This window comes from Lepus europaeus, chromosome 5, assembly GCF_033115175.1.
Source record: "Lepus europaeus isolate LE1 chromosome 5, mLepTim1.pri, whole genome shotgun sequence".
Taxonomy (NCBI): Eukaryota; Metazoa; Chordata; class Mammalia; order Lagomorpha; family Leporidae; genus Lepus; species Lepus europaeus.
In genome coordinates, this window is record NC_084831.1 from 117,087,744 (window position 1) to 117,112,045 (window position 24,302).

The window sequence follows — 24,302 nt, forward strand, 5'->3', positions numbered from 1 at the left end:
TCTGAAGAGGAATCCTCCCCTTGATTCTGGCAGCCTTTCAGCAGCGATTCTATTTCTCTTCTTTCTTTCCTAATGGAATTTTTCATAAATGATTTAAAATCTTCAATATCACACTTCCCTTTCCTGCTTTGTACACCAAAATCTGAATTCCTTCTTCGTATTCTGCTGCCACTAGTTCCTTCTGGATCAATAGTAGGCTTCTCTTGTCTTTTTTTTTTTTTTTTTTTTTTTTTTTTTTTTTGACAGGCAGAGTGGACAGTGAGAGAGAGAGAGACAGAGAGGAAGGTCTTCCTTTGCCGTTGGTTCACCCTCCAATGGCCGCCGTGGCCGGTGTACTGCGGCCGGCGCATCTCGCTGATCTGAAGCCAGGAGCCAGGTGCTTCTCCTGGTCTCCCATGGGGTGCAGGGCCCAAGCACTTGGCCCATCCTCCACTGCACTCGCGGGCCACAGCAGAGAGCTGGAAGAGGGGCAACCGGGACAGATTCCGGCGCCCCAACCGGGACTAGAACCTGGTGTGCCGGCGCCGCAAGGCGGAGGATTAGCCTATTGAGCCTCGGCACCGGCCTTCTCTTGTCTTCATTCAAGGCCACGGCCACATCTCAAAGTCATTCAGTTCCCAGCATCTTTACAGAAATCTGGAAGGTGCAAGGCTATATTTATTCACTGAAGATATTCATTGACTATCTAGTAGATCCCAGACTTTTAGAATAAAAAACAAATTAGGTATGGTCCCTATCATCATATTGGGTTACTGTTTTTTGTATTTTTGTTTTTGTTTTTGTTTTTTTCAGAAAACAGAAACATTAAGGTAGTTATAATAAACTATATTGAACTTACAAATAGATCTCCTGGAATTTATTATTTAAGGTAAAGCCTAAAAGTTGCATATAGAGTGAGAATAATGCAAAGAGAATGTTAATGGAAAAGGCTTGAAGGCAAAGTGGGATCATACAAAATTCATAGAAATATGACAAATCCATTATCTGCTGCCTCCCAGCATTGTTGGGTCAAAAAGTACAAGGAGAAGGAGGTAAGAAGCAAGGTTAGAGGCCAGCGCCGCGGCTCACTAGGCTAATCCTCTGCCTTGCAGCGCCGGCACACCAGGTTCTAGTCCCGGTCGGGACAACAATCCTGTCCCGGTTGCCCCTCTTCCAGGCCAGCTCTCTGCTGTGGCCCAGGAGTGCAGTGGAGGATGGCCCAAGTGCTTGGGCCCTGCACCCCATGGGAGACCAGGAGAAGCACCTGGCTCCTGCCATCGGATCAGCGCAATGCGCCGGCCGCAGCGCGCTACCGCGGCGGCCATTGGAGGGTGGACCAACGGCAAAAAGGAAGACCTTTCTCTCTGTCTCTCTCTCACTGTCCACTCTGCCTGTCAAAAATAAAAAAAAAAAAAGAAGCAAGGTTAGACCGATTTGTGGAGAGTCTTGGAACCCATTAAGAAGACTGAAGATGGGACCGGCATTGTGGCACAGCAGATTAAGCTGCCACCTACTACACCAGCATCCAAGTGGGCACCAGTTTGAGTCCCAGCTGCTCCTCTTCCGATCCAGCTCCCTGAAAATGCACCTGAGAAAGCAGTGGAAGAGAGCCTAGGTACTTGGGCTTCTGCCACCCATGTGGGAGACTCAGATGGAGTTCCAGGTACCTGGCTTCAGCCTGGCCAAGCCCCAGCTGTTGTGGCCACTGGGGGGGAGTGAACCAGAAGCTGATCTCTTTCTCTCTCAAATAAATAGATAAATAAATAAATATTTTAATTAAAAGAAAGACAAGACAATAGGAAGCTGGGGAAGGATTTCGATCAGATGACAGATCAATTTGCCTTTATCACAGATCACTGCGGTTTGGAAGGGAATAAGAGTATTCTAGGAAAGTTAAGGGTTTTTATTTTTCACAGGAGCTTGGCATTTGATGGTCTAGAGTACAGTAGTGGCAATATAGATACAGAGAAAGTAATTGATTTGAAAGATATTTTCAAAGCAAGCTCAGAAGGGAATTGACAGACACTTCAATCTGGAAAAAGTGCATCTCACCATGCTCTGAAAGAAGACTGTAGAAGAAATAAGACACACAAATAATGTTATATATGTGTCAATAAAGATGGTACAAATATCTACCAATCTTCCCATATTTTTTTAACTATTGGGAGGGCTCCAAACCAATTTTCTATTAATAATTTTCTCTGTCTTTGGACCACTTCCTTGCAATTCTTTGCCAACTCACAACTCTCCACAACTTTTGATATTGTTTCAGACAGCAATTTAGCTCCTTATATGCCCAATTAATCTTTTACCAAGTAAGATTTTAGCTTTATCTGTATGAACCAAAAGGCCCATTAAACTATTCTCCAACAAACCTATCAATAATTTTTCACTCTAGGCTGGGAAAATGCTCAGGCTTCTTTTTCTCATGAGGTGATTTTTTATGAATTCCTCCATTAGGTTTACCTAACCACAGAGTCAGTATGTCTGTCCTCTGGCTAGCCATCTGGGGAGTGACCCAGCGGATGGAAGACCTCTCTCTCTCTCTTTCTCTGCCTCTGCCTCTGCCTCTCTGTAACTCTGCCTCTCAAATAAATAAACAAAACTTTTTTAAAAAATATACTCATGGAACAAATGAGTGAATCAATGAATAAAGTTCTCCTTGAAGACAGAGGAAATGTAAGTTGAAAACTATCAGAAAGTGGCCAGCGCTGTGGCTCACTTGGTTAATCCTCCACCTGCAGCGCCGGCATCCCATATGGGCGCTGGGTTCTAGTCCCGTTTGCTCCTCTTCCAGTCCAGCTCTCTGCTGTGGCCCGGGAAGGCAGTGGAGGATGGCCCAGGTCCTTGGGCTCTGCACCCGCATAGGAGACCAGGAGGAAGCACCCGGCTCCTGGCTTTGGATCGGCGCAGCACCGGCCGTGGCGGCCATTGGGGGGGTGAACCAACAGAAGGAAGACCTTTCTCTCTGTCTGTCTCTCTCACAGTCTATAACTCTACCTGTCAAATAAAAAAAAATTAAAAAAAAAGAAAACTATCAGAAGGATTCATCAGAGTGGTTGAAGCCGTTAAGGATAGGCAGCTGTCTTTGAGACCCTCCAATTCCAGCACTGTATATTAATTGCTCATCACAAAGGAAAAAAAAAGAAAGAAAATGATAAATTTCATTATGTTTTGGAAAAAAAACACCAAAACAAAAGACAATTGAAAAATGGAAGAAGAGATTTACAATATATACCAAGTGTTAAATCCTAACATACCTACTATATTCACAACGTTTAAAATTGAGGTGCGTAGGGTGGTTGTTGTGGTGCAGTAGGTTAAACTGTCACTAGAGATGCCTGCATCCTGTATCAGAACACCTGTTAAGAGTTCCCATCCAGCTCCCTGCTTATATACCTGGGAAGGCAGCAGAAGATGGCCCAACTTTGTTAAATGATTAAATACAGAGCTACTTACTATATGACCTAGTAATCCACTCCTAGGTGTACACCAAGGAAAAATGAACACATGTTTTTCATGTTCAGGGGCCGGCCCTATGGCACAGCGGGTTAAAGCCCTGGTCTGAAGCACCGGCATCCCATAAAAAGGGCGCCAGTTCTAGTCCCAGCTGTTCCTCTTCCCATCCAGCTCTCTGTTTTGGCCTGGGAAAGCAGTAGAAGATGACCCAAGTCCTTGGGCCCCTGCACCCGCGTGGGAGACCCAGAAGAAGCTCCTGACTCCTGGCTGCAGATTGGTGCAGCTCTAGCCAGTGAGGCCAAGTGGGGAGCAAACCAGCGGATGGAAGGCCTCTCTCTTCATCTCTGCCTCTCTGTAATTCTGTCTTTCAAATAAACAAAATAAATCTTTTTTTAAAAAAAGTTCATGATCATAACAATGTTATTCATTTTTAAAGGATTTTATTTATTTGAAAGGCAGAGTGACAGAGAAGGAGAGAGAGATAGAAGTCTTCCATCCAATGGTTCACTCCCCAAATGACCCCAATGTCTGGAGTTGGACCAATCAGACGCCAGGAGCCAGGAGTTTCTTCTGGGTCTCCCACGTAAGTGCAGCGGCCCAAGGACATGGGCCATCTTCCACTGCTTTCCCAGGCCATAGCAGAGAGCTGGATTGGAAGTGGAGCAGCCAGCACTGGAACCGGTGCCCATATAGGATGCTGGCACTGCAGGCGGTGGCTTTACCTGCTATGCCACAGGACTGGCCCCATTAAAGATTTCTGAAGTTGGAAAGACTTTAGAACAATTTGCGCTAGCAGGCTTTGTAGGTTCCTTACTGAAGCATGCTAGGAGGAAAAGGTAGCCATTCCCCCTGAGCCACCCCAGTCCAGCGTATCATCTTGAAGGACTTCAGATGTGCTCTAGCTTGAGCATGATTGGCTTCCACAGAATCTTAAACCCCAAAGTCATAGTTAATGGTACTAGGAGGATAGAACCTCATCCAATTGTGGTGTTTAGAGGTGGGGCCTTGGAGAAATGATTAGATTGGATTAGATTGTGTGTGAGAGGGGAGCCCCAATGATCGAATCATGGTGACTTTACAAGGAAAGGCATGGGGAGAAAGAGATGGGAACAGCTGATTAATGGGCTTAAGTTATAATTGGACAAGAGTAAGAAATCCTGGTGTCCCATTGCACAGAAGGGTGACTATAGATAATGATAACACTGTTGGGGTTCTTTCGGGGTGATGAAAATGTTCTAAAATTAGATTATGATGATTGTACAGTTTTGAGTATACTAAAAATATTTAATTCTATACTTTAAATAGGTGAACTTTATAAATTATATCTCAATAAATGTGTTAAAAATAAAACTAAAGCCGGCGCCGCGGCTCAATAGGCTAATCCTCCGCCTAGCGGCGCCGGCACACCGGGTTCTAGTCCCGGTCGGGGCACCGATCCTGTCCCGGTTGCCCCTCTTTCAGGCCAGCTCTCTGCTGTGGCCAGGGAGTGCAGTGAAGGATGGCCCAAGTGCTTGGGCCCTGCACCCCATGGGAGACCAGGAGAAGCACCTGGCTCCTGCCATCGGATCGGCGCGGTGCGCCGGCCGCATCGCGCCAACCGTGGCAGCCATTGGAGGGTGAACCAACGGCAAAAAGGAAGACCTTTCTCTCTATCTCTCTCTCTCACTGTCCACTCTGCCTGTCAAAAAATAAAAAAATAATAATAAAACTAAAAAAAAAAAAAAGACATACATACTGGATGCATGCTCTCCCCCTGCCTTGTGACAGCCTGTACCACCTCCAGGATCTACCAGCAACAATGACATCAGATACCAAACTAATGGGCTGCCTGATGCTGGAGCCTGAACCTTCAAAGCTATGAGTTGCAATAAACCTTCTTCCTTCATAAGAAGCTTGTCTTAATTATTTCATTATAGTAACAAAAAGCCACACAACACAAAGTATCTTAGAATAAGCAGAGGGGCTGGCACTGTGGCATAGCAGGTAAAGCCACTGCCTTCAGTGCCAGCATCCCATACGGGCACTGGCTCAAGCCCCACCTGCACCAGTTCCAATCCAGTTTCCTGCTAATGCACCTGGAAAAGCAGTTAATGATGTTCCAAGTTCTTGGGCCCTTGCTTTCACGTGGGAGACCTGGAAGAAGCTCCAGGCTCCTGGCTTTGGATCAATCCAACTGCAGCCATCGTAGCCATTTGGGGAGTAAACCAGTAAGTGGAAGACCTCTCTCTCTCTCTCTAGCTCTTGCTTTCTTTCTCTCTACCTCTGCTTCTCTGTAACTCTGCCTTTCAAATAAATGAATAAATCTTTAAAGAAGAAGAAGGAGGAGGAGCAGGAGCAGGAGCAGTGGGCAGTGCTAGACCACTGTATCCAGCAATGAGACATCCAACCTGAGTTTAGGGTGGCAGAGTAAGAAATAGGCAGCACCAATTTATGGGGTCTTCAATGACAGGAAAGTTCAAAGTCAAGATAAACATTACTCAGAAAAAAAATACACCTTTTTTTTTTTTTTTTTTGACAGGTAGAGTGGACAGTGAGAGAGAGAGAGAGAGAGAGACAGAGAGAAAGGTCTTCCTTTGCAGTTGGTTCACCCTCCAATGGCTGCTGCGGCCGGCGCATCGCGCTGATCCGAAGCCAGGAGCCAGGTGCTTCTCCTGGTCTCCCACACGGGTTCAGGGCCCAAGCACTTGGGCCATCCTCCACTGCCTTCCCGGGCCACAGCAGAGAGCTGGCCTGGAAGAGGGGCAACCGGGACAGAATCCGGCACCCCGACTGGGACTAGAACCTAGTGTGCCGGCGCCGCAGGCTGAGGATTAGCCTAGTGAGCTGCGGCGCCGGCCGAATACACCTTCCACTCAGGTCACCTACTCACTCACAGTTGGCCGCAACTGAATCCACTAAGCAGAGAAATGCTTCACATCTCTCCTGCATTCCTCCCTGGTCCTACACACTAGAGGAGCTGGAGCATGGGACAGGAGGAAGAGCTAGAAATGTAGAGGTTTGGTAGCAGTTAAGACGCCAGTTAGAATGCCAGCATCTGATATCCAGTGCACAGGTCTGAGTCCTAACTCCACTCTTAATTCTAGCTTTTGCTAATATGCACACCGGGAGGCAGGGTAAAGGCTCAAGTAGTTGGATCTCTGCCACCCATGGGGGAGGCTTGACTTGAATTCTTGGCTCTCAGCCTCACTGGGACATTTTGGGGAGTGACCCAGCAGATGGGAGACCACCCCTCCATCCAGATGTCTATCTCTTTCTTATTCTCTTACTGACTTTCAAATAATTGTTTTAAAGATTTATTTTATTAATTTAAGATTTATTTTATTTATTTGAAAGGCAGAGTTACAGAGAAGCAGAGGCAGAGAGATAAAGGTCTTCCTTCTGTTGGTTCACTCCCCAAATGGCTGCAACAGCCAGAGCTGAGCTGATCGGAAGCCAGGAGCCAGGAGCTTCTTCCGGGTCTCCCATGTGGGTGCAGGGGCCCAAAGACTTGGGCCACCTTCCGCTGCTTTCCCAGGCCATAGCAGAGAGCTGGATTGGTAGTGGAGCAGCCGGGACTTGAACTGGCATCCATTTGGAATGCCGGCGCTGCAGGCGGCAGCTTTACCCGCTATGCCACAGTGCTGACCCCGCCAATAAATTTTTTTAAAAGATTGAAAGGTAGGGCCAGTGCTGTGGCTCAATGAGTTAAAGCCCCGGCCTGCAGAGCCTGCATCCCATACAGGCGCCAGTTCAAGACCCAGGTGCTCCATTTCTGATCCAGCTCTCTGCTCTGGCCTGGGAAAGTAGTAGAAGATGGCCCAAGTGCTTGGGCCCCTGCACTCATGTGGGAGACCTGGCAGAAGCTCCTGGCTTCGGATCAGTGCAGCTCTAGCCGTTGTGACCATTTGGGAGTGAACCGCAGATGGAAAACTTTTCTCTGTCTCCCCCCTCACTGTAACTCTGTCTTTCAAATAAATAAATCTTAAGAAAAAGAAAAGTTGAAAGTTTATGTGGCCAGCATTATGATATAGCAGGTTAAGCCACCACCTGAGATGCTGGCATTCTATATGGGTGCTGGTTTGAGTCCTGGCTGCCACTTCTGATCCAGCTCCCTGCTTACGCACCTGGGAAAGCAGCAGGTGATGGCCCAAGTACTTGGGGCCCTGCCAACCATGTGGGAAACCCGGATGAAGCTACTGGCTCCTGGCTTTGGCCTAGCCCAGCTGTAGCCTTTATAGCCATTTTAGGAATAAACCAGCACACAGAAGATCTTATGCTCTCTCTGTCTCTCCCTCTCTCTCTTTGTAACTCTTTGAAATAAAATAAATCATTTCTGGGGCCGGCATTGTAGTATGGAGGGTTAAGCTGCGATGCCAATATCCCATATGGGCAACAGTTCATGTCTCAGCTGCTCCACTTCCAATCCAGGCCCCTGCTAATGGCTTGGGAAAAGCAGCAGAGGATGGCCCAAGTGTTTGTGCCCTGCCACCCATGTGGGAGACCTGGATAAAGCCCCTGGCTCCTGGCTTCAGCCTGGCCCAGCCTGGGTTGTTGTGGCCATTTGGGGAGTGAACTAACATATGGAAGATATCTCTCTCTCTCTCTCTCTCTCTGTCTCTCCCTCTCTCTGTAACTCTGACTTTCCAAATAAATACATGAATCTTTAAAAATAAACAAAAGTAAAATAAACCTTTTTTAAAAAATATGCATTAATGGGAGACCAGAAGTACCTGGCCCCTGGCTTCGGATCACTGAGATGCGCCGGCCGCAGCGGGCATTGGAGGGTGAACCAACGGCAAAAAGGAAGACCTTTCTCTCTGTCTCTCTCTCTCACTATCCACTCTGCCTGTAAAAAAAAAAAAAAAAAAAAGCAAAAGCATTAAACCTGGACTGAGCTGGGTGTGAATTTATCCACTTGAAATAGGTGCATGCATTTGAATGAACTGAAATAAACACTGCAAGTTATTAGCACCCTACAAGTGCTTCTAAAATAAATCTGGCTGGTTTTTTTTTCAATCCTTGGTCACTTTTGGTTACCTACACAGTGTTCGTAAGGAAATGCACACAGGCTGGTAAACTTGCCTTATTGTCTTTTGTTTAGGAATATGACGCATCTGATACACGGGAGGAGGTAGCTGCTGCTGGATGACAGTGACGAGGTGCAGCTCTCCATGGAAGATTCAAGCCTGGCCAGCAGTGTGGACGTGGACAAAGGCTTTGCCATCGCCTTTGTTGTTCTCCTGTTTGTATTCCTAATAGTGATGATTTTTCGGTGTGCCAAGTTGGTGAAGAATCCCTATGAGGCCACCTCCACCACCGCAGAATCATCTCTGAGCTGAAGTATTAAGCCTGGTGGACCCCTTCTCACCGGAGATTTGGGAGCTTTTATATAGACGTTTATGATCCAAACTTTGCATTATTTCACCTCCCTGTTTCTCAGCCTTCTCAGTCTTGCATTCCACAATGGGCACATGAGAATGAGTCAAGAATAATAAAAGGAAATGAAATACAAGCCAGTTTGCATTGTTCCTCTTCAGGGAAATGATACAAAAATGGGTCAAAGACAGGTTGAACTTATTGGCCCGAGTGAGGCCATGGGTATCTAATGTCCTTAGGATGGGACAGTGGGTCATAATTTTATGATGCAATGTAACAATATATCATGTTTGGTAAGGCCCATTTAAACTAGAAGCTTACCCAGGGTAAGACGTGAATGGTTCCTTTACTGATAAAAAATAAATAAATAAAATCAGCAGTGCCCTATGATAAGAGTCTACCAAAACCTTTCTAGCATGAGAAGTTTTGCAAATTCCACTATTCTCAAGTGATGGAGCTCTATAGTAGAAGAGAATGAAATTTGACTCGGATGAATCCCATAATCTCTCTCTGCTCAAATATCATCCTCTACAAAATACCATGTATTGAGTCGAATCTGGACTCCAGAACCTAAGAATGTGAATTTATTTGGAAAACAATCTTTGCAGATATAATTACAAATCTTAAGGTAATTGAGCCTTGGGATAGGTATTTGGCCCAGTGGTTAAGATACCTGTATCACACAGCAAAGTGCCTGGGTTTGATACTTGGCTCTGGCTCCAACTTCAGCTGCTGACTCCAGCTTCCTGCTAATGCAGGCCCTGGGAAGCAGTGATGAGAGCTGCCACCCATGTGGGAGACCTAGATAATATTCCTGACCCCCATCCTCTGCCCCAGCCAAACCCTGCCACTTCAGGCATTTGGGGAGCAAGCCAGCAGTTGGGGGAGCACTCTCCTCTTCCTGCTAATTCCTTCCTCTCTGCTTCTCAAATGAATAAAAATATAAACTCATCCTAGGTTGTCTAGGTGATCCCTAAATCCAATGAAAGTATCCTTGTTGGGAAGGGAAGAGGGGGGAGGGAAGGGAAGGGAAGGGAAGGGAAGGGAAGGGAAGGGAAGGGAAGGGAAGGGAAGGGAAGGGAAAAGAGGGGCTGGAGTTGTGGATCAGCAGGTTAAGCTGCCACTTTTGACACTGGCATCCCATATCAGAACTCCGGTTTGAGTTTCAACTGCTCTACTTCTCATCCAGCATTTGTGCTAATGCGCCCAAGAAGGTAGCAGACGAAGGTCCCAATACTTGGGCCCCTGGCATTCATGTTGCAAACCGGTATGGAGTTCTGGATTTGCTTTGACCTCACTCAACCCTGGCTGGTGCAGCCATTTGGGGAGTGAATCTCTCTCCCTCTTTCTCACTCTTCCATTCAAATACATAAGTGAACAAATCTTTTAAAAGCATAAAAGAGGAGAAGATACAGAGAAACGGGGGAACGGCCATGTGAAGATAGAGGCAGAGATTGGACTGATACAGCCCCAAGTGACGGAACCTGTGCCCAGAACCACCAGAAACAGCCTTTGGTGACCGTACAGCTAACACCTTGAGTTTGGATCTCTAGTATCCAGAAACATGAGAGAACAAATTTCTGTTGCTTCGAACCTCCCAGTGTGTAATTTGCTATGGCAGTTCCTGGAAGCTCTTGCATAATATGTATGATCACAGAGATCATCAGTCCATGGACTTTTAAAGAGAAAAGGGAAGGAAATCATAATGCGTTCTGTTCAGAGTCCGAAGTAGGGAAACGTGTAGAGTGCGCTACAGTCCAGTTGGCAGTAAAGTCCATCTGGGTTGCTCACCAAGGCTCAGTGTGGCTTTGGTTGAAGAGGATTGGTTCTAACACAGCAAGTGATGGAAAATTAAAGCCCTCACATCTAATTCTAGGCAACAGTAACCTAGCATGTGAATGTGGACAGAGAACTGTAACTTTGGACTCTGAATGGTGGGGCATCAATCGGATTTTTGTAGGGAAATTGGACCAGCAAGCAGTTACTTCAGAGGAGACATGTATCTACACAATACAATGGACTTTTTATCCATGGGCTTTACATCCATAGATTCAACCAATATGGATCAACATTTGGAAAAATGATTGTGTCTGCACTAAACATATATGGATTTTTTTTCCCTAAACAATAGTGTAACAACTATTTACATTGTATTATGCATAGAGATGATATAAAGTATGTGAGAGGATGTGCACAAGTTATATGCAAATACTACATCATTTTCTTAAAGATTTATTTATTTATTTATAGATTTATTTATGTATTACTGATGCCATGAACAGGAGTGTCAAATTGTTAAGTCAGCAACAGGAGTCACTGTGCACTTACACCCCATGTGGGATCTGTCCTCAATGTGTTGTCTAATGTGAAGTGATGCTATAACTAGTACTGAAACAGTATTTTTATACTTTGTGTTTCTGTGTGGGTACAAACTGATGAGGTCTTTACTAATTATATACTGAATTGATCTTCTGTATATAAAGATAATTGGAAATGAAAAAAAAAAACAACCTGGTGTTAAATTGGAAATGGCATAGAAAATTAATTAATTTAAAAAAATATTATGTAGGATCTCTGTCTTTAATGTGCTGTACACTGTTATTTAATGCTATAACTAGTACTCCAACGGTAGTTTTTTCACTTTGTGTTGCTATATGGGGCAAACTGTTGAAATCTTTACCTAATATATACTAAACTGATCTTCTGTATATAAAGAGAATTGAAAATGAATCTTGATGTGAATGGAAGGGGAGAGGGAGCGGGAAAGGGGAGGGTTGTGGGCAGGAGGGAAGTTATGGGAGGGGGGAAGCCATTGTAACCCATAAGCTGTACTTTGGAAATTTATATTCATTAAATAAAAGTTTAATAAATGGAAAAAAAGATTTATTTATTTATTGCTGAGGTAGAGTGACAGAGAGAGAGAGAGAGAGAGGGTGAGACAGAGAGAGGTCTTCCATCCATTGGTTCACTCCCCAAACGCCACAATGCCCAGAGCTGGGCCAGGCTGAAGCCAGGAGCCAGGAGCTTCTTCTGGGTTCCCATGTGGGTGCAGGGGCCCAAGTACTTGTGTCATCTTCCGCTGTTTTCCCAGGTGCATTAGCAGAGAGCTGGATGTGAAGTAGAACAGCCAGGACTTGAACTGACGCCCATATGGGATGTGGGCACGGCAGCCAGAGGTTTAACCTACTATACCACAGCACCAGCCCAATCCTACCCATGTTCCATAAGGGACTTGAGCAAATGAGGATTTTGATATCTATGCAGATCCTGGAGCCAAGTCACTTAGCAGCCATTTTGCTTATCCAATTAAGTATGTTGTTACTGAAGTGTTGGTGCTCAGGTAACACTTGCCTTAATAATCTCAAAGCACACAGATTAATCATGGTGGTAACTCACACATGCCAAAGAGAAGCTATAAAGTGCTTATTTTAAGTGAAAAGGTGAAAGTCCTCCTGAGGTTGCTATGACCTACAGTAAGAATGAACTTTCTATCTATAAAAATCATTATATTATATATTGCTATAATAGTTCTATTATATTTTGAGTTGTTCATCTCTTATTGTTTCTAATTTATAAGCTGAGCTTATATGTATGGAAAAAAACAGCATATTTATAGAGCTCGGTACTATCTACAGTTTCAGGCATCCACTGGAGGTCTTGGAACGAATCCTCCACAGTTAAAAGGGAACTACTGTAGCATGTGACATGGAGACACAACTCCAGCCTCTCCTTGTTACCAGGGACTTGTTAACTCTCTCAGTTCCTGACTCTTGGAAGTAGGACTGCCCCTTCATTCACTGCAGGAAACCTCTTGGATTCTCTGCATATGGGGCAGGAGAAACAAAGCCTGACAAGGGAAACACTGATCTTTGCACCATAACAGAAGATGCTATACTGGTTAACTGGGGTGTGTGTGTGTGTGTGTGTGTGTTTTCTACATGACTTGATGGAAGGAAACTCAAGGCAAAGTATAGGTCAAGTAAAAGCATGTTACAATTGCTGTCAGGACATGAGGACTGCTCTGAGTTCCCCTCTAGGAACTCAGAAATTAACTTCTTCCCATCTTTTTTTTTTTTAAGGCAGAATTACAGAGAGAGAGAGAGAGCGAGAGAGAGAGATGTGAGATGCTTATGTGGAAAGAGAGAGAGAGAGAGGAGAAAGAGAGAACTTTTCCATTCACTGATTCACTCCCCAAATTGCTGCAACTGCCAGCACTGGGCCAGGCTGAAGCCAAGAGCCAGAAGCTTCACCCGGGTCTCCCATGTAGTGTAGGGGCCCAAGGACTTGGGCCATCTTCTGCTGCCAGGTACATCAGCAGGGAGCTGGATCAGAAGTGGAGCAGCTGGGACTCGAACCAGAGCCCATACGGGATGCAGGTAGCAGCTTAACCTGTTAAGCCACAATGTTGGCCTCTCTCCATCTCTTAAAATTAAGCTGCAAGACAAATACATGATTAAAGACAGCATCAATATGCAGTCACTAGAAAAGCACAGGCGTGACAATTATCTGGCTTTCTCCAGGAATCTTAGAAAAAAGAAAAGAAAAGAAAAAAAACAGCATCTGTGGGAGCAGATAAAGTGGAGCAGCTAAAAGAAAAGGAAACTCACCCGGGGCTGATATGAATGTTATTCAGGAGAAAGGGCAGCTTAGCCCTTGGACAGTAGAGTACTTCCAGTGCCAGAGGCAGAGGGTCCCTGACGTGGAGGTTCAGGGAGCTACAGCGCACGGACACTGGGCTTTCTGGTTCTGTTGCCCACGTTATCACTGCGAATCTCATGTCCTTGCACATTCCTTTTTCCCCACCTCACACTGGCAGCTTAGGGGCCCAGTCGGTCAGCAGAACTTTTATTGGCTGGAACCCTTCTAGTATTACTCTACAAAGTGCACGTGGGTGTGTGTTAGGTTCTGCACGTGTGTTTTTACTCAATCTTTTAATCCCATTATCATAAAAGTAATACATGCACATGGTAAAAAACACACACACACACATTTCTTTTCAAGCATTACCTAAGTTAAAAATGCAAAAAATCCCAGACCACTGCCATGTTTCCCATTCCTTCTTCCCAGAGCTAACTGCCGTTCAGCTCATTCAGTTTTGCAATATCTGTATTATACCCTCCTGAACATCATCTTTTTCTTTTTAATGTAACATTTTTGAACAGGCTACCCACTCCCCGTTTCAATTTTTAAAAGGTATAGAATGGTGTACAGTCACAATTTTCTCCTCACCCCCAGTCTTCCATGTCCCACTTCAGAGATAACCAGTGTTAGCCGGTGCCGTGGCTCAACAGGCTAATCCTCCGCCTTGCAGCGCCGGCACACCAGTTCTAGTCCTGGTCGGGGCACCAGATTCTGTCCCGGTTGCCCCTCTTCCAGGCCAGCTCTCTGCTATGGCCCAGGAGTGGAGGATGGGCCAAGTGCTTGGGCCCTGCACCCCATGGGAGACCAGGAGAAGCACCTGGCTCCTGCTTTCGGATCAGCGCGGTGCACCAGCCGCAGCACGCCGGCCGCAGCGGCCATTGGAGGGTGAACCAACGGCAAAGGAAGACCTTTCTCGCTGTCTCTCTCTCTCACTGTCCACTCTGCTTGTCAAAAATAAAAAAATAAAATAAAAAAGAGATAACCAGTGTTAACAATTTATTTTGTACACTTGCAGCGATGTTTTGTGTATCTATAAGGGAAAAATGTATTTTTCTAATGTAAATAATGTCATGCTATGTACTATGTTCTGCACCTGCTTTTCTCATTTAACATAGTATCTTGAAGATCATCCATATGAATGAATGGCAATAATGAATGGCTTTTAAAAATACAAAGTTTTCCATTATTTGGGGGTGCCATGATTTTTCAACTCCTGTCGAGAAATTTACATTGCTTCTAAATCTATTGCTATTTCAGAAATTGCAAAAGATAATTTAGCATTTATATTACTTCAAATATATGCAAATTAAAAAATATATAGTTTAATTTGTGGAAGTTGAATTGCTCATTTAAAGAGTATTGCAGGGGCCAGCACTGTGGTATAGCAGGTAAAGCCACTGCCTGTAGTGCTGGCATCCCATATGGGGACTGGTTCCAATCCCAGCTGCTCTACTTCATATCCAGCTCTGCTATGGCCTGGGAAAGCAGTAGAAGATGGCCCACATCCTTGGGCCCATGCACTCGCGTCGGAGACCCAGAAGAAGCTCTTGGCTCCTGGCTTCAGATAGGCCTGGTTCCAGGCATTGCAGCCATTTTGGGAGTGAACCAGCAGATAGAAGACTTTCGTCTCTCTCTCTCTCTCTCTGCCTCTGCCTCTCTGTTACTCTGCCTTTCAAATAATCTTTTTTTTTTTTCAAAAAAAAAAAGAGTATAGCAGAATCTACAAAATTTTTAATTGTCAATATTTAAATTCAGAAGCTTTCATACAAAATTGGATTTTTTAAAAAGATTTCTTTATTTGAAAGGCAGAGTGACAGAGAGAGGGAAAGACAGAGTGATCCATCCACTGGATCACTCCTCAATTGGTTGCAACAGGGCTGGGCTAGGCTAAAGCAAGGAATCCAGAACTCCATCTCTCACATAGGTAGCAGAGGCCCAAGTACTTGGGCCATCCTCTGCTGCTTTCCCAACACGTTGGCACGAAGCCAGATTGGAAGTGGAACATCCAAAACTCAAACCAGCGCTCCAATACAGGGTATGGCTGCCTCAAGTGGCAGCCTAGCCTGCTGGACTACGCGCTATGCTGGCACCCACCAGACATGGATTTCTAAATCCACTTGAAAAATGGGAAGGTCTAGCAACACTATATTGGACAGGACAAAAATTAGCTGGAGCTAAGCGGCAACTGCTCCTGAGGTGAAATACGTACTTCCCAGGTGGCCAGCCTTTATATGTCACCCTTTGTTCCTGTCCATGACTTTCTTGGTGCCTGTTAACCTTTGAGTTTTCAATCCAAAGGTTTTGATCCTGAGATCACTCAACAGTCTGCACATTGGCTCTGATTTCCCTTCGAGTCTGTCTGCAGGAAAAGGATTACTTGGCATCCTAAGGTTTTGGCCCCTGAGCTATGATTCCTCACAGTCAGGTATTCAGTAGTGTGTAGCTGTGGTTTTCCCACTGTACACAAAGGAAAAGACTGAATGTGCTGAGCGCACCACTTGAGTATCCCGGTTGGTGTACCACTCACTTATTACATTTTATTAATAATGACAATCAGCTGTCTATAATGACTTGTAAATTTTAATAATGTGAGTCATTTATGTTACGACCAGATTAAGAGGTAGTCTTCAGACCTTAAAAGCAGAAAACCAGAGCTTGACTTCCTAATTAGTGAGACTCTGTCCTATATAGGGTTATGCAGTTCAAACTTGCCTCTGCTATAGTGCCACTCAAATTTTAGTGAATAAATTATCTAGAGGTCTTATTAAAAGTCAGATTCCTTTTTTCCTTAAAGAGGCACCTTAGCAGGAAGCTGGATCAGAAGTGCAGCATTGGGGCCCGCACCATGGCATAACGGGTAAAGCAGTTTGTGATGCCAGCATTCCATGTGGGCGCTGGTTCAAGTCCAGGCTGCTCCACTTCTGATGCAGCTCCCTGATAATGCTCCTGGGAAAGCAGCAGAGGATGGCTGAAGTGGTTGGGCCCCTGCACCCACATGGGAGACCCGGAAGAAGCTCTAGGCTCTTGGTTTCTTTGGTCTGGCCCAGCCCTACCATTGCCACAATTTGGGGAGCGAACCAGCAGATAGAGGATCTCTGTGTGTGTGTGGCTCTCTCTCTTTAATACTGCCTTTCAAATAAATAAATCTTAAAGAAAAAAAAAGTGCAGCATAGCGGGGACTCAAACTAGGCACTTCCCCTATGGATGCAGGTGTCCCACGCATCAGCTTAACGGCTGTGTCACAACTCCATCCCAAAACGCAGATTCTAATTCAGTATCTTGAATAGGACCTGAGACTTAATTGAGTTACAAGGCCTTAGAAGACACTTCTAGGTTCTTCAGCTGATTTCTTCAGGACTGATTCCTTCAGCTTTCTCAGGATGATGAATTAGTCATACCAGAATCTGATGCTCCAAAAATAGCATCCTATTCAACATTCCATCCCACAGCCGCATCCTGGAAAGCAGAAAGAACCTAACAGAATGTAATTCAATGTGAGTAGGGTTCAGATTTGCCCTCATTCATCATACATTATGTGATACCATATATACAGGGAAAATATATCAGGTGCTAGGAGAAACAAAGATGATAAAAACAGGATCTCAGGGGTTGGTGTTGTGACACAGTGGATTAAGCCACCTCCTGCAGTGCCAGCATCCCATCTGAATGCTGGGTCAATCCTGGCTGCTTCACTTCTGACCCAGCTCCCTGCTAATGAGCCTGAGAAAGCAGCAGTCTTGGCCCAAGAACTTGGGCTCCTGACACCCACATGGGAGGCCTGGATGAAACTCCTGGCTCCTGGCTCCAACCTGACCCAGCCCCAGTCATTGCAGCCATCTGGGGTGTGAACCAGAAGGTGGAAAATCTCTTTCTCTGTCTCTTCCTCTTTCTGTAACTCAGACTTTCAAATGAATAAGTAAGCCTTTCTTAAAATTAAGATTATATTTGTATTTATTTGAAAGGCACAGTTACACAGAGAAGGAAGAGAGAGAGAGGAGAGAGAATCCTTCATCCACTGATTCACTCCCTAAATGGCCACAACAGCAGGGGATGGACCAGACCAAAGCCAGAAGCCAGGAGCTTATTCCGGGTCTCCCACATGGGTGCAGGGGCCCAAGCACTTGGGCCACCCTCTGCTGCTTTCCCAGGCCATTAGCAGGGAGCTGGATCAAAAGTGGAGCAGCTGGGATTAAAACTGGTGCCCATATGGATGCCAGTGCTGCAAGCTAAGCCACAACACTGGACTCATAAATAAATCTTCTGGAAAACAATTATAAAAGCAACAAAAACCCAGGATCCAGCCTTAAGTTGTCCAGACGCCAGCAGGGGAGATAGAGCCACACACCGATAATGCACACGTGAAATCAACTAAGGTAATCCTAGCACGGAGGCTGGTGTTCATTTCAGGAGATAAGTAATGGTCTAAGACAGTGACTCTTAATTTCTGATCCAGCTATCTGCTAATGCTCCTGGGAAAGCAGAAGAAAATCTTCCCAGGACTTGGGCCCCTGCACCCACATTGGAGACCCAGATGAGGATCCTAGCTCCTCGTTTGGCCTGCCAGCCCTGACCATGGTGGTCATTTGGAATGAACCAGTGGGTGGAAGATCTCTCTCTGTGTAACCCTTTCTTTTTTTTCAATTCTTTTTTTTTTTTATTTGAAAGGCAGAGTTACAAACAGAGAGGGAAAGAGATAGAAAGGTCTTCTAGCTGCTGGTTCACTCCCCAAATGGCTACAATGGACACAGCTAGGCTGGTCCGAAGCCAGAATGCAGGAGCTCCTTTCAGGTCTCCCACATACTTTCCAAATAAATAAATCTTAAAACGCACATAAAAACTCATTAAAAATGAAAGAAACAAAGAAACAAAGAAAGAAGCAGGAGTGTGTAACATGGTCAGAACTGCATGTTAGAACTATGTGCAGGATTGATCGTAGAATAAGTTGCACCAAAAAAAAAAAAAAAGAGTAAGTTGTACCAATCAGGAGGTTATTTTGTCCTGGCAAGAAATAAGAGGGGCTGGTGCTGTGGTGTAGCAGGTAAAGCTGCTGCCTGCAATGCCAGCATCCCATATGGGTGCCAGTTCAATTCCCGGCTGCTCCACTTCTTATACAGCTCTCTGCTATGGCCTGGGAAAGCAGTAGATGGCCCAAGTCCTTGGGCCCCTGCATCCGTGTGGGAGACCAGGAAGAAGCTTCTGGCTCCTAGCTTCGGATCAGTGCAGCTCAGGCCGTTGTGGCCATTTAGAGAGTGAACCAGCAGATGGAAGACCTCTCTGTTTCTCTCTCTCTCTCTCTCTCTCTCTGCCTCTCTGAAACTCTGCCTTTCAAATAAATGAATAAATCTTTAAAAAGAAAGAGAGGAAAGAAGGAAGGGGGAGGGAGGGAGGGAGGGAAGGAGGGAAGTAGGAGCAAGCTAGGGGCCAGTGCTGTGGCATAGAAGACTAAGCCTCCGCCTGCAGGGCCAGCATCCCATATGGGCACTGGTTTGAGTCCCTGCTGCTCCACTTCCTATCCAGCTCCCTGCTAATGAGCCTGAGAAAGCAGCAGAGGATGGCCCAAGTACTTGGGCCCCTGCACTCATAGGGAAGAGTGGATGATGCTCCCAGCTCCTGGCTTCAGTCTGGCCCAGCCCTGGCCGATGCAGCCATTTGAGGAGTGAACCAGCAGATGAAAGACTTCTTTCTCTCTCTTTCTCTCTTTCCTTCTCTCTCTGTATCTCTGCCTTTCAAATAAATAAATAAATATTTTTTAAAAAGAGCTAAACAAAGGCCATAAAATAGGGTAATATGTAAAAATAGACATTTCCAAACTAGGATAAACAAGCAGTATTGAACAATGATTCAATAATACCACCTGTACATTGAAGCTTCCCGGCTCTTTTTAGCTATGTGCCTTTGGAAAATTTATTAAATTCTGTGTCCAAGTTTTCTTAGACCTAAAAAAGATACAGTAATAACAGGTTATTATTCTGACCTCATAGAATATTAATTAATAGAGTATTAATTGAATTAATAATAATAAAATTCTGTGCTTGCTTTGGCAGCACATATACTAAAATAACAATAAAATTCCTGGCTTCTAACTTGAGCCAGGACTTTCAGACTTACTACTCCCTATAAACCCACACATGATAGCTGCCCAGTGCTTGCTACATACCAGGCACTCCAACATGTGATGAGAATGTCCAATGAAGCAACTGCTCCAAACACCTGACTCCCAGACACTAACACACATCAAATCCTTAAAACTTAGCTAACATTCAGTTCTAATGAGCATGTAAGGAAATACGTACTTTCAGAGATTTGCTAGTAGAATAATTAATAATTGCCATAACCTTTTGGAAAAGAGTTTCAGAGAGGCAGAGGCAGAGAGAGAGAGAGCGAGAGCAAGAGCGAGCGAGCGAGCCTACATTAGCAGGAAGCTGGAATCAGGAGGCAGGTGTGTATCAAACCAAGTTTGGAACAGGGGCATCTTAATCAGAACCCACCCCAAGGTTGTTAATTAAAAAAACAAAAGATTATTTATTATTTGAAAGGCAGAGAGGCAGAGTTACAGAGAGGTAAAGACAGAGAGAGAGAGAGAGAGAGAGAGGTCTTCCATCCGCTGGTTCACTCCCCAGATGGCCCAACAGCTGGAGCTGGGCCAGGCCAAAGCCAAGAGCCTGGAGTTGCTCCCACGTGGGTGCAGGGGCCCAAACACTTGAGCCATCTTCTACCATCTTCCCAGGCCATAGCAGGGAGTGGGATAGGAAGAGGAGCAGTCAGGACTCGAACCACCACCTATATGGGATGCCAGCACAGCAGGTGGTGGCTTTACTGCTAAAACACAGCACCAGCCCCAAAGAATGTGAATTTTTATTGTTGCATCATTTGCAGTGGCTAAAAACAGAAAACAATCTAGCTTTCTAAATACGGTTAAATCATGCAATCAAGTATTATGCAGCTATCAAAAAGACAAATTTTATCTTTTGGCTTCAGGTGAACATATTAATTAAAAACAAAGCAAACAATAAATATCATGGATTTGTACACATAAGCCTAGAAAACTAAACTGTTTTACCTCAAAAGAGCGGAACGACGATGGAGGAAGGAAAAGTTATTATGTTGTGTTTATTACCTTAATATCCTTTGATATTACAATTTCTACAACTTATGTAATAAAGACAAACTCCAGTATAATTGACAAAAAAACTGAGTGTTGGTCGATTGTGTTTGTAGGCAATAAATGCAGTTCAACGGCCACTAGTGGGAGCCGGGTGCGAGAGGCGGAACTTCTGTAATCTACTCCTGGCCACGCCCACTGTGCGCTGCCGGACGTTCTACCGGAGCCCGGGAAGGCCCAGCTTAACGCATGCGTAGTCACCTCAGATCGTTTTATCCTCTGAGGGGCGCCTCGCCGCTCTGGATTTGACCCCTTCAGGCTACCGTCGCGGTGACCGGAACGGCGCTTGAGATTTACTTCCGGGCCTCCCTTTTGCTTCCCCCTTCCCTCCCTCACGTTGTTTTCCCCTCCCCCTGCTCCCGTTTCCCTTCAGTTTCTGTTTTTCGGGTCGAGGTCGGCTCCAGGCTCTGAGTCTGGGGTCTGGTTGATGCAAAAGAGCCCCCGAAGCTGGAAGCCCGGAGGTGTGAGGAGTACTGGTAATTGAGGTATTCGGAGACTGAACGCTTATCTGGGGTGTTGTGGGAAGAGGTTGGCCGGGGTGAGAAGAAAGTCTTCCCGAGAGGCGAGCGGCCGCCGGACTGAGGGGGACTTGCAAATGAGTGGGGTGCACCCCTCAAACGGGTGATGGGCCGAGGGCCGGTGTGTCGGCAAAGGGAAAATGGAGGCGCTGGGACTGGCGCTAGGGTCGTACGGCATTCTGGCATCAGTTTTGATTTAACCATTTGATCACAAAATCAGTTAACGCTACTCTGTGGGTTATTGGATCGTGGATATTAGGAAGCCACACTTTGTTTCCAGGTTGTTTTACTTTTCTTTTCTTGGGGAAACCTTTTCGCTGCAAGCTTTTGTGTTCGTAAATATTTTAGACTTAAAAAATTAAGTGTCTGCACGGGAACGAAGTAATGTGTGGTAAACAAGTAATAAAAGAAAATGCCGCAGTACTGAGTTGAAATCAACTCCCCACTTGTGGCCAGGTTGTTCAAATTAGGAATTACATGTTGCCTAAGGCTTATCTCGTTAGTTAAGGAACAGGACAGATCACAGAAATGTGTTTCTCTGCAGATTGGTTCTCCTCGGTTTCTTAAAACATTTCCAGTAGCTCACTAATGTGTAAGGTTCTTTATGCCCTCTCAACCTTTTAAGTCTTAGTCCGGCCTGTTAGTTGATAGCAGATGGTGAGAACTTTACAAAATCGCAGCATCGGATTTTGGAGAATGAGGAGAGAGAACATAAGCTATTGGGATAACAGGTAGCAGAGTAGAAAGGAGTTTTATCAGGAGAATGAAATTCTGCTTTGTGATTATAATGTCTCTTTAGTTTTCTGTTCCATGCAGAGGACAAAAGCATGTCATCCCTCCCTGGATGTATTGGCTTGGGGGCAGCCACAGCTGCAGTGGAGTCTGAAGAGATTGCAGAGCTGCAGCAGGCAGTGGTTGAAGAGCTGGGTATCTCCATGGAGGAACTCCGGCAGTTCATTGATGAAGAACTGGAAAAGATGGATTGTGTCCAGCAGCGCAAGAAGCAGCTAGCAGAGTTGGAGACGTGGGTGATACAGAAGGAATCTGAGGTGGCTCATGTTGACCAGCTCTTTGATGATGCATCCAGGTGAGGACTACCTGAGAAAGAGAAGGAGACCTCTCCTTTAGCAGACACTTTGAGTATAATTATTCATGATCCTGAACTAAGTACATTATACTTTACAAAGTACAGCTGTGTAGAATTTTACCTTATATCAAAGTGGTCCAAAATCTGACTTTAGAATTACCTATATAGAGAATTTTCATCTATCAAAGGCTAATATATCATTAGAAGTAGGTGAGCGACTTGAGTCACTTCCCCTTCTTGTACTTTATTTTTAAAATGTTTATTCATTTTTATTTATTTGAAAGGCAGAACAATAGAGAGATCTTCCATCTAGTTCACTCCCCAAATGCCCACAACAACTGAGACTGGGCCAGGCTGAAACCAGGAGCCAAAAACTCCATCTGATCTCTCATGTAGGTTGTAAGGACCCAGTTTTGTGTCATCATCTACTGCCTCCCAGGCACATTAACAGGAAGCTGGATGGGAAGCAGAGGCAGGGCTCAATCCCAGGCACTCTGATATAAGATCCAGTATCCTAAGAGGTGGCATAACTCACTGAACCACACTGCCTGCCCCCTTCTTCTTGTGCTCTATTTTAAAATAATTGCTTTGATCGCCTCATAAGAGCTTTTGGGGAATGAGAATTGTAAACAGTTACTGTATGAATGTAATTGTGGAACATCAATTAAGTTCCTAAACTTCCTCAGAAGATTTGCTTCCATTGCTCCACTTAGAATATGTTTTCAGATAACAAGGTGAGACCTTCTGCCACATGGTCCATCATGTCCACGCTGGCAGTTGGACACCCACCTCTGCAAATTTATTTTCTCTGAATAAATTCGGTCTGGCTGTTAAAAATAAATAAATAAATATATAGCGTTGAAAGCATGGTTGACCGTAAGTATCCGTGGGTTCTGTATCCATGGATTCAACTGTACTTTGGAAAATAGTTTAAAAAAAATTCCTTCTATACTGCACATGTAAAGGCTTTTTTCCTTGTTGCTATTCCCTTAACAGTACAGCCATATACTAACTGTTTACTTCACATTTACATTGTAAATGCATGACAACTATTTATATGGTAATTACATTTATTAGGTATTATTAATAATCTAGAGATGATTTAAAGTATACAGGAAGATGTGTGTGGGTTATGTGCAAATACTACGCCATCTCATGTAAGGGGCTTGAATATCCAAGGGGGAATTCTGGAACCAGTCCCACATAGATACTGAGAGATAAGTTGACTATACTTTGGAGTTTTGAGGGATTAGTCTGAAAATGAAACTGTTATTTAAAATATTTTTTGTGGGAAAAGCATCCTGAATTCTAAACCGAGACACTTTGCAATATGGTCCATTTAAGTTGAGGACAGTCTGTACTTAATTATATATGTAAATTCTAGTGGGTCCTATGCCTCTACTTTCTTTGCTGGCTTTGACCTTTTCTATATGTGTTCCAATATTAGGGCAGTGACTAATTGTGAGTCTTTGGTGAAGGACTTCTACTCCAAGCTGGGACTACAATACCGAGACAGTAGCTCTGAAGACGAAGCTTCCCGGCCTACAGAAATAATTGAGATTCCTGATGAAGATGATGATGTCCTTAGTATTGATTCAGGTAATTGATGAGGTTTTGGATAGGAAAGTCTAAGGATTGAAGTAGAAACACTGGAATATGGACAGTTAGAAGACAATAAGAGGTGAGAAACCATTGTCAGTAACTTGATATTGCAAACTACTTAACTTGTATAGAAAAATTGCAACATTATTAATATAGGTGTTGCTTATGTGCTATACCCTGATTGTATATCTCCCCCCCTCCCACAATTCTCTGTGATGTCTGTTCCGAATTCCTTTTTTTTCTTTATTGGTGGTATTAGTACCTGTGTATGTATCCAAAAACAAGAGATTGGGATTTTTTTTATTTTTAGCAGTTTTAATAAGATATTTACATACCATAGAATTAGTCCATTTTAATTGCATGATATGAGTTTTAGTACATTGATATAGTAATCTAATTTTAGAACATTTACATCTTCCCAGAAACTTTCAATTTTGCCAGTTTGCCCTCAGTATCCCTTGTTACCCCAACTTATCTGTTTCTTTTTCTGTAGTTTTAC

General features: G+C 44.6%; 2 protein-coding genes across 6 annotated transcripts in view; both read left to right on the forward strand.

Annotated features, from left to right (window-relative positions):
• The first annotated feature begins 8,582 nt into the window (after window positions 1–8,582).
• CTXND2 (cortexin domain containing 2) lies at window positions 8,583–8,756 on the forward strand. Its single transcript, XM_062193541.1, has one exon. The coding sequence runs from the start codon at window positions 8,589–8,591 to the stop codon at window positions 8,754–8,756; it is 168 nt and encodes a 55-aa protein (XP_062049525.1). The 5' UTR covers window positions 8,583–8,588.
• A 12,099-nt stretch (window positions 8,757–20,855) lies between these two features.
• SETDB1 (SET domain bifurcated histone lysine methyltransferase 1) overlaps window positions 20,856–24,302 on the forward strand; it is a 28,187-nt gene continuing 24,740 nt past the window's right edge. For 2 of the 5 annotated variants that reach the window (XM_062192201.1, XM_062192204.1), the window contains exons 1-3: window positions 20,856–21,081; window positions 21,914–22,201; window positions 23,649–23,800. In XM_062192201.1, coding sequence (XP_062048185.1) covers window positions 21,942–22,201; window positions 23,649–23,800 — 412 coding nt within the window. In that variant the 5' untranslated portion in view covers window positions 20,856–21,081; window positions 21,914–21,941. Of the gene's footprint in view, window positions 22,202–23,648; window positions 23,801–24,302 lie in introns of those variants that run through there. The other 3 variants (XM_062192203.1, XM_062192202.1, XM_062192205.1) reach the window with 3 other exon arrangements.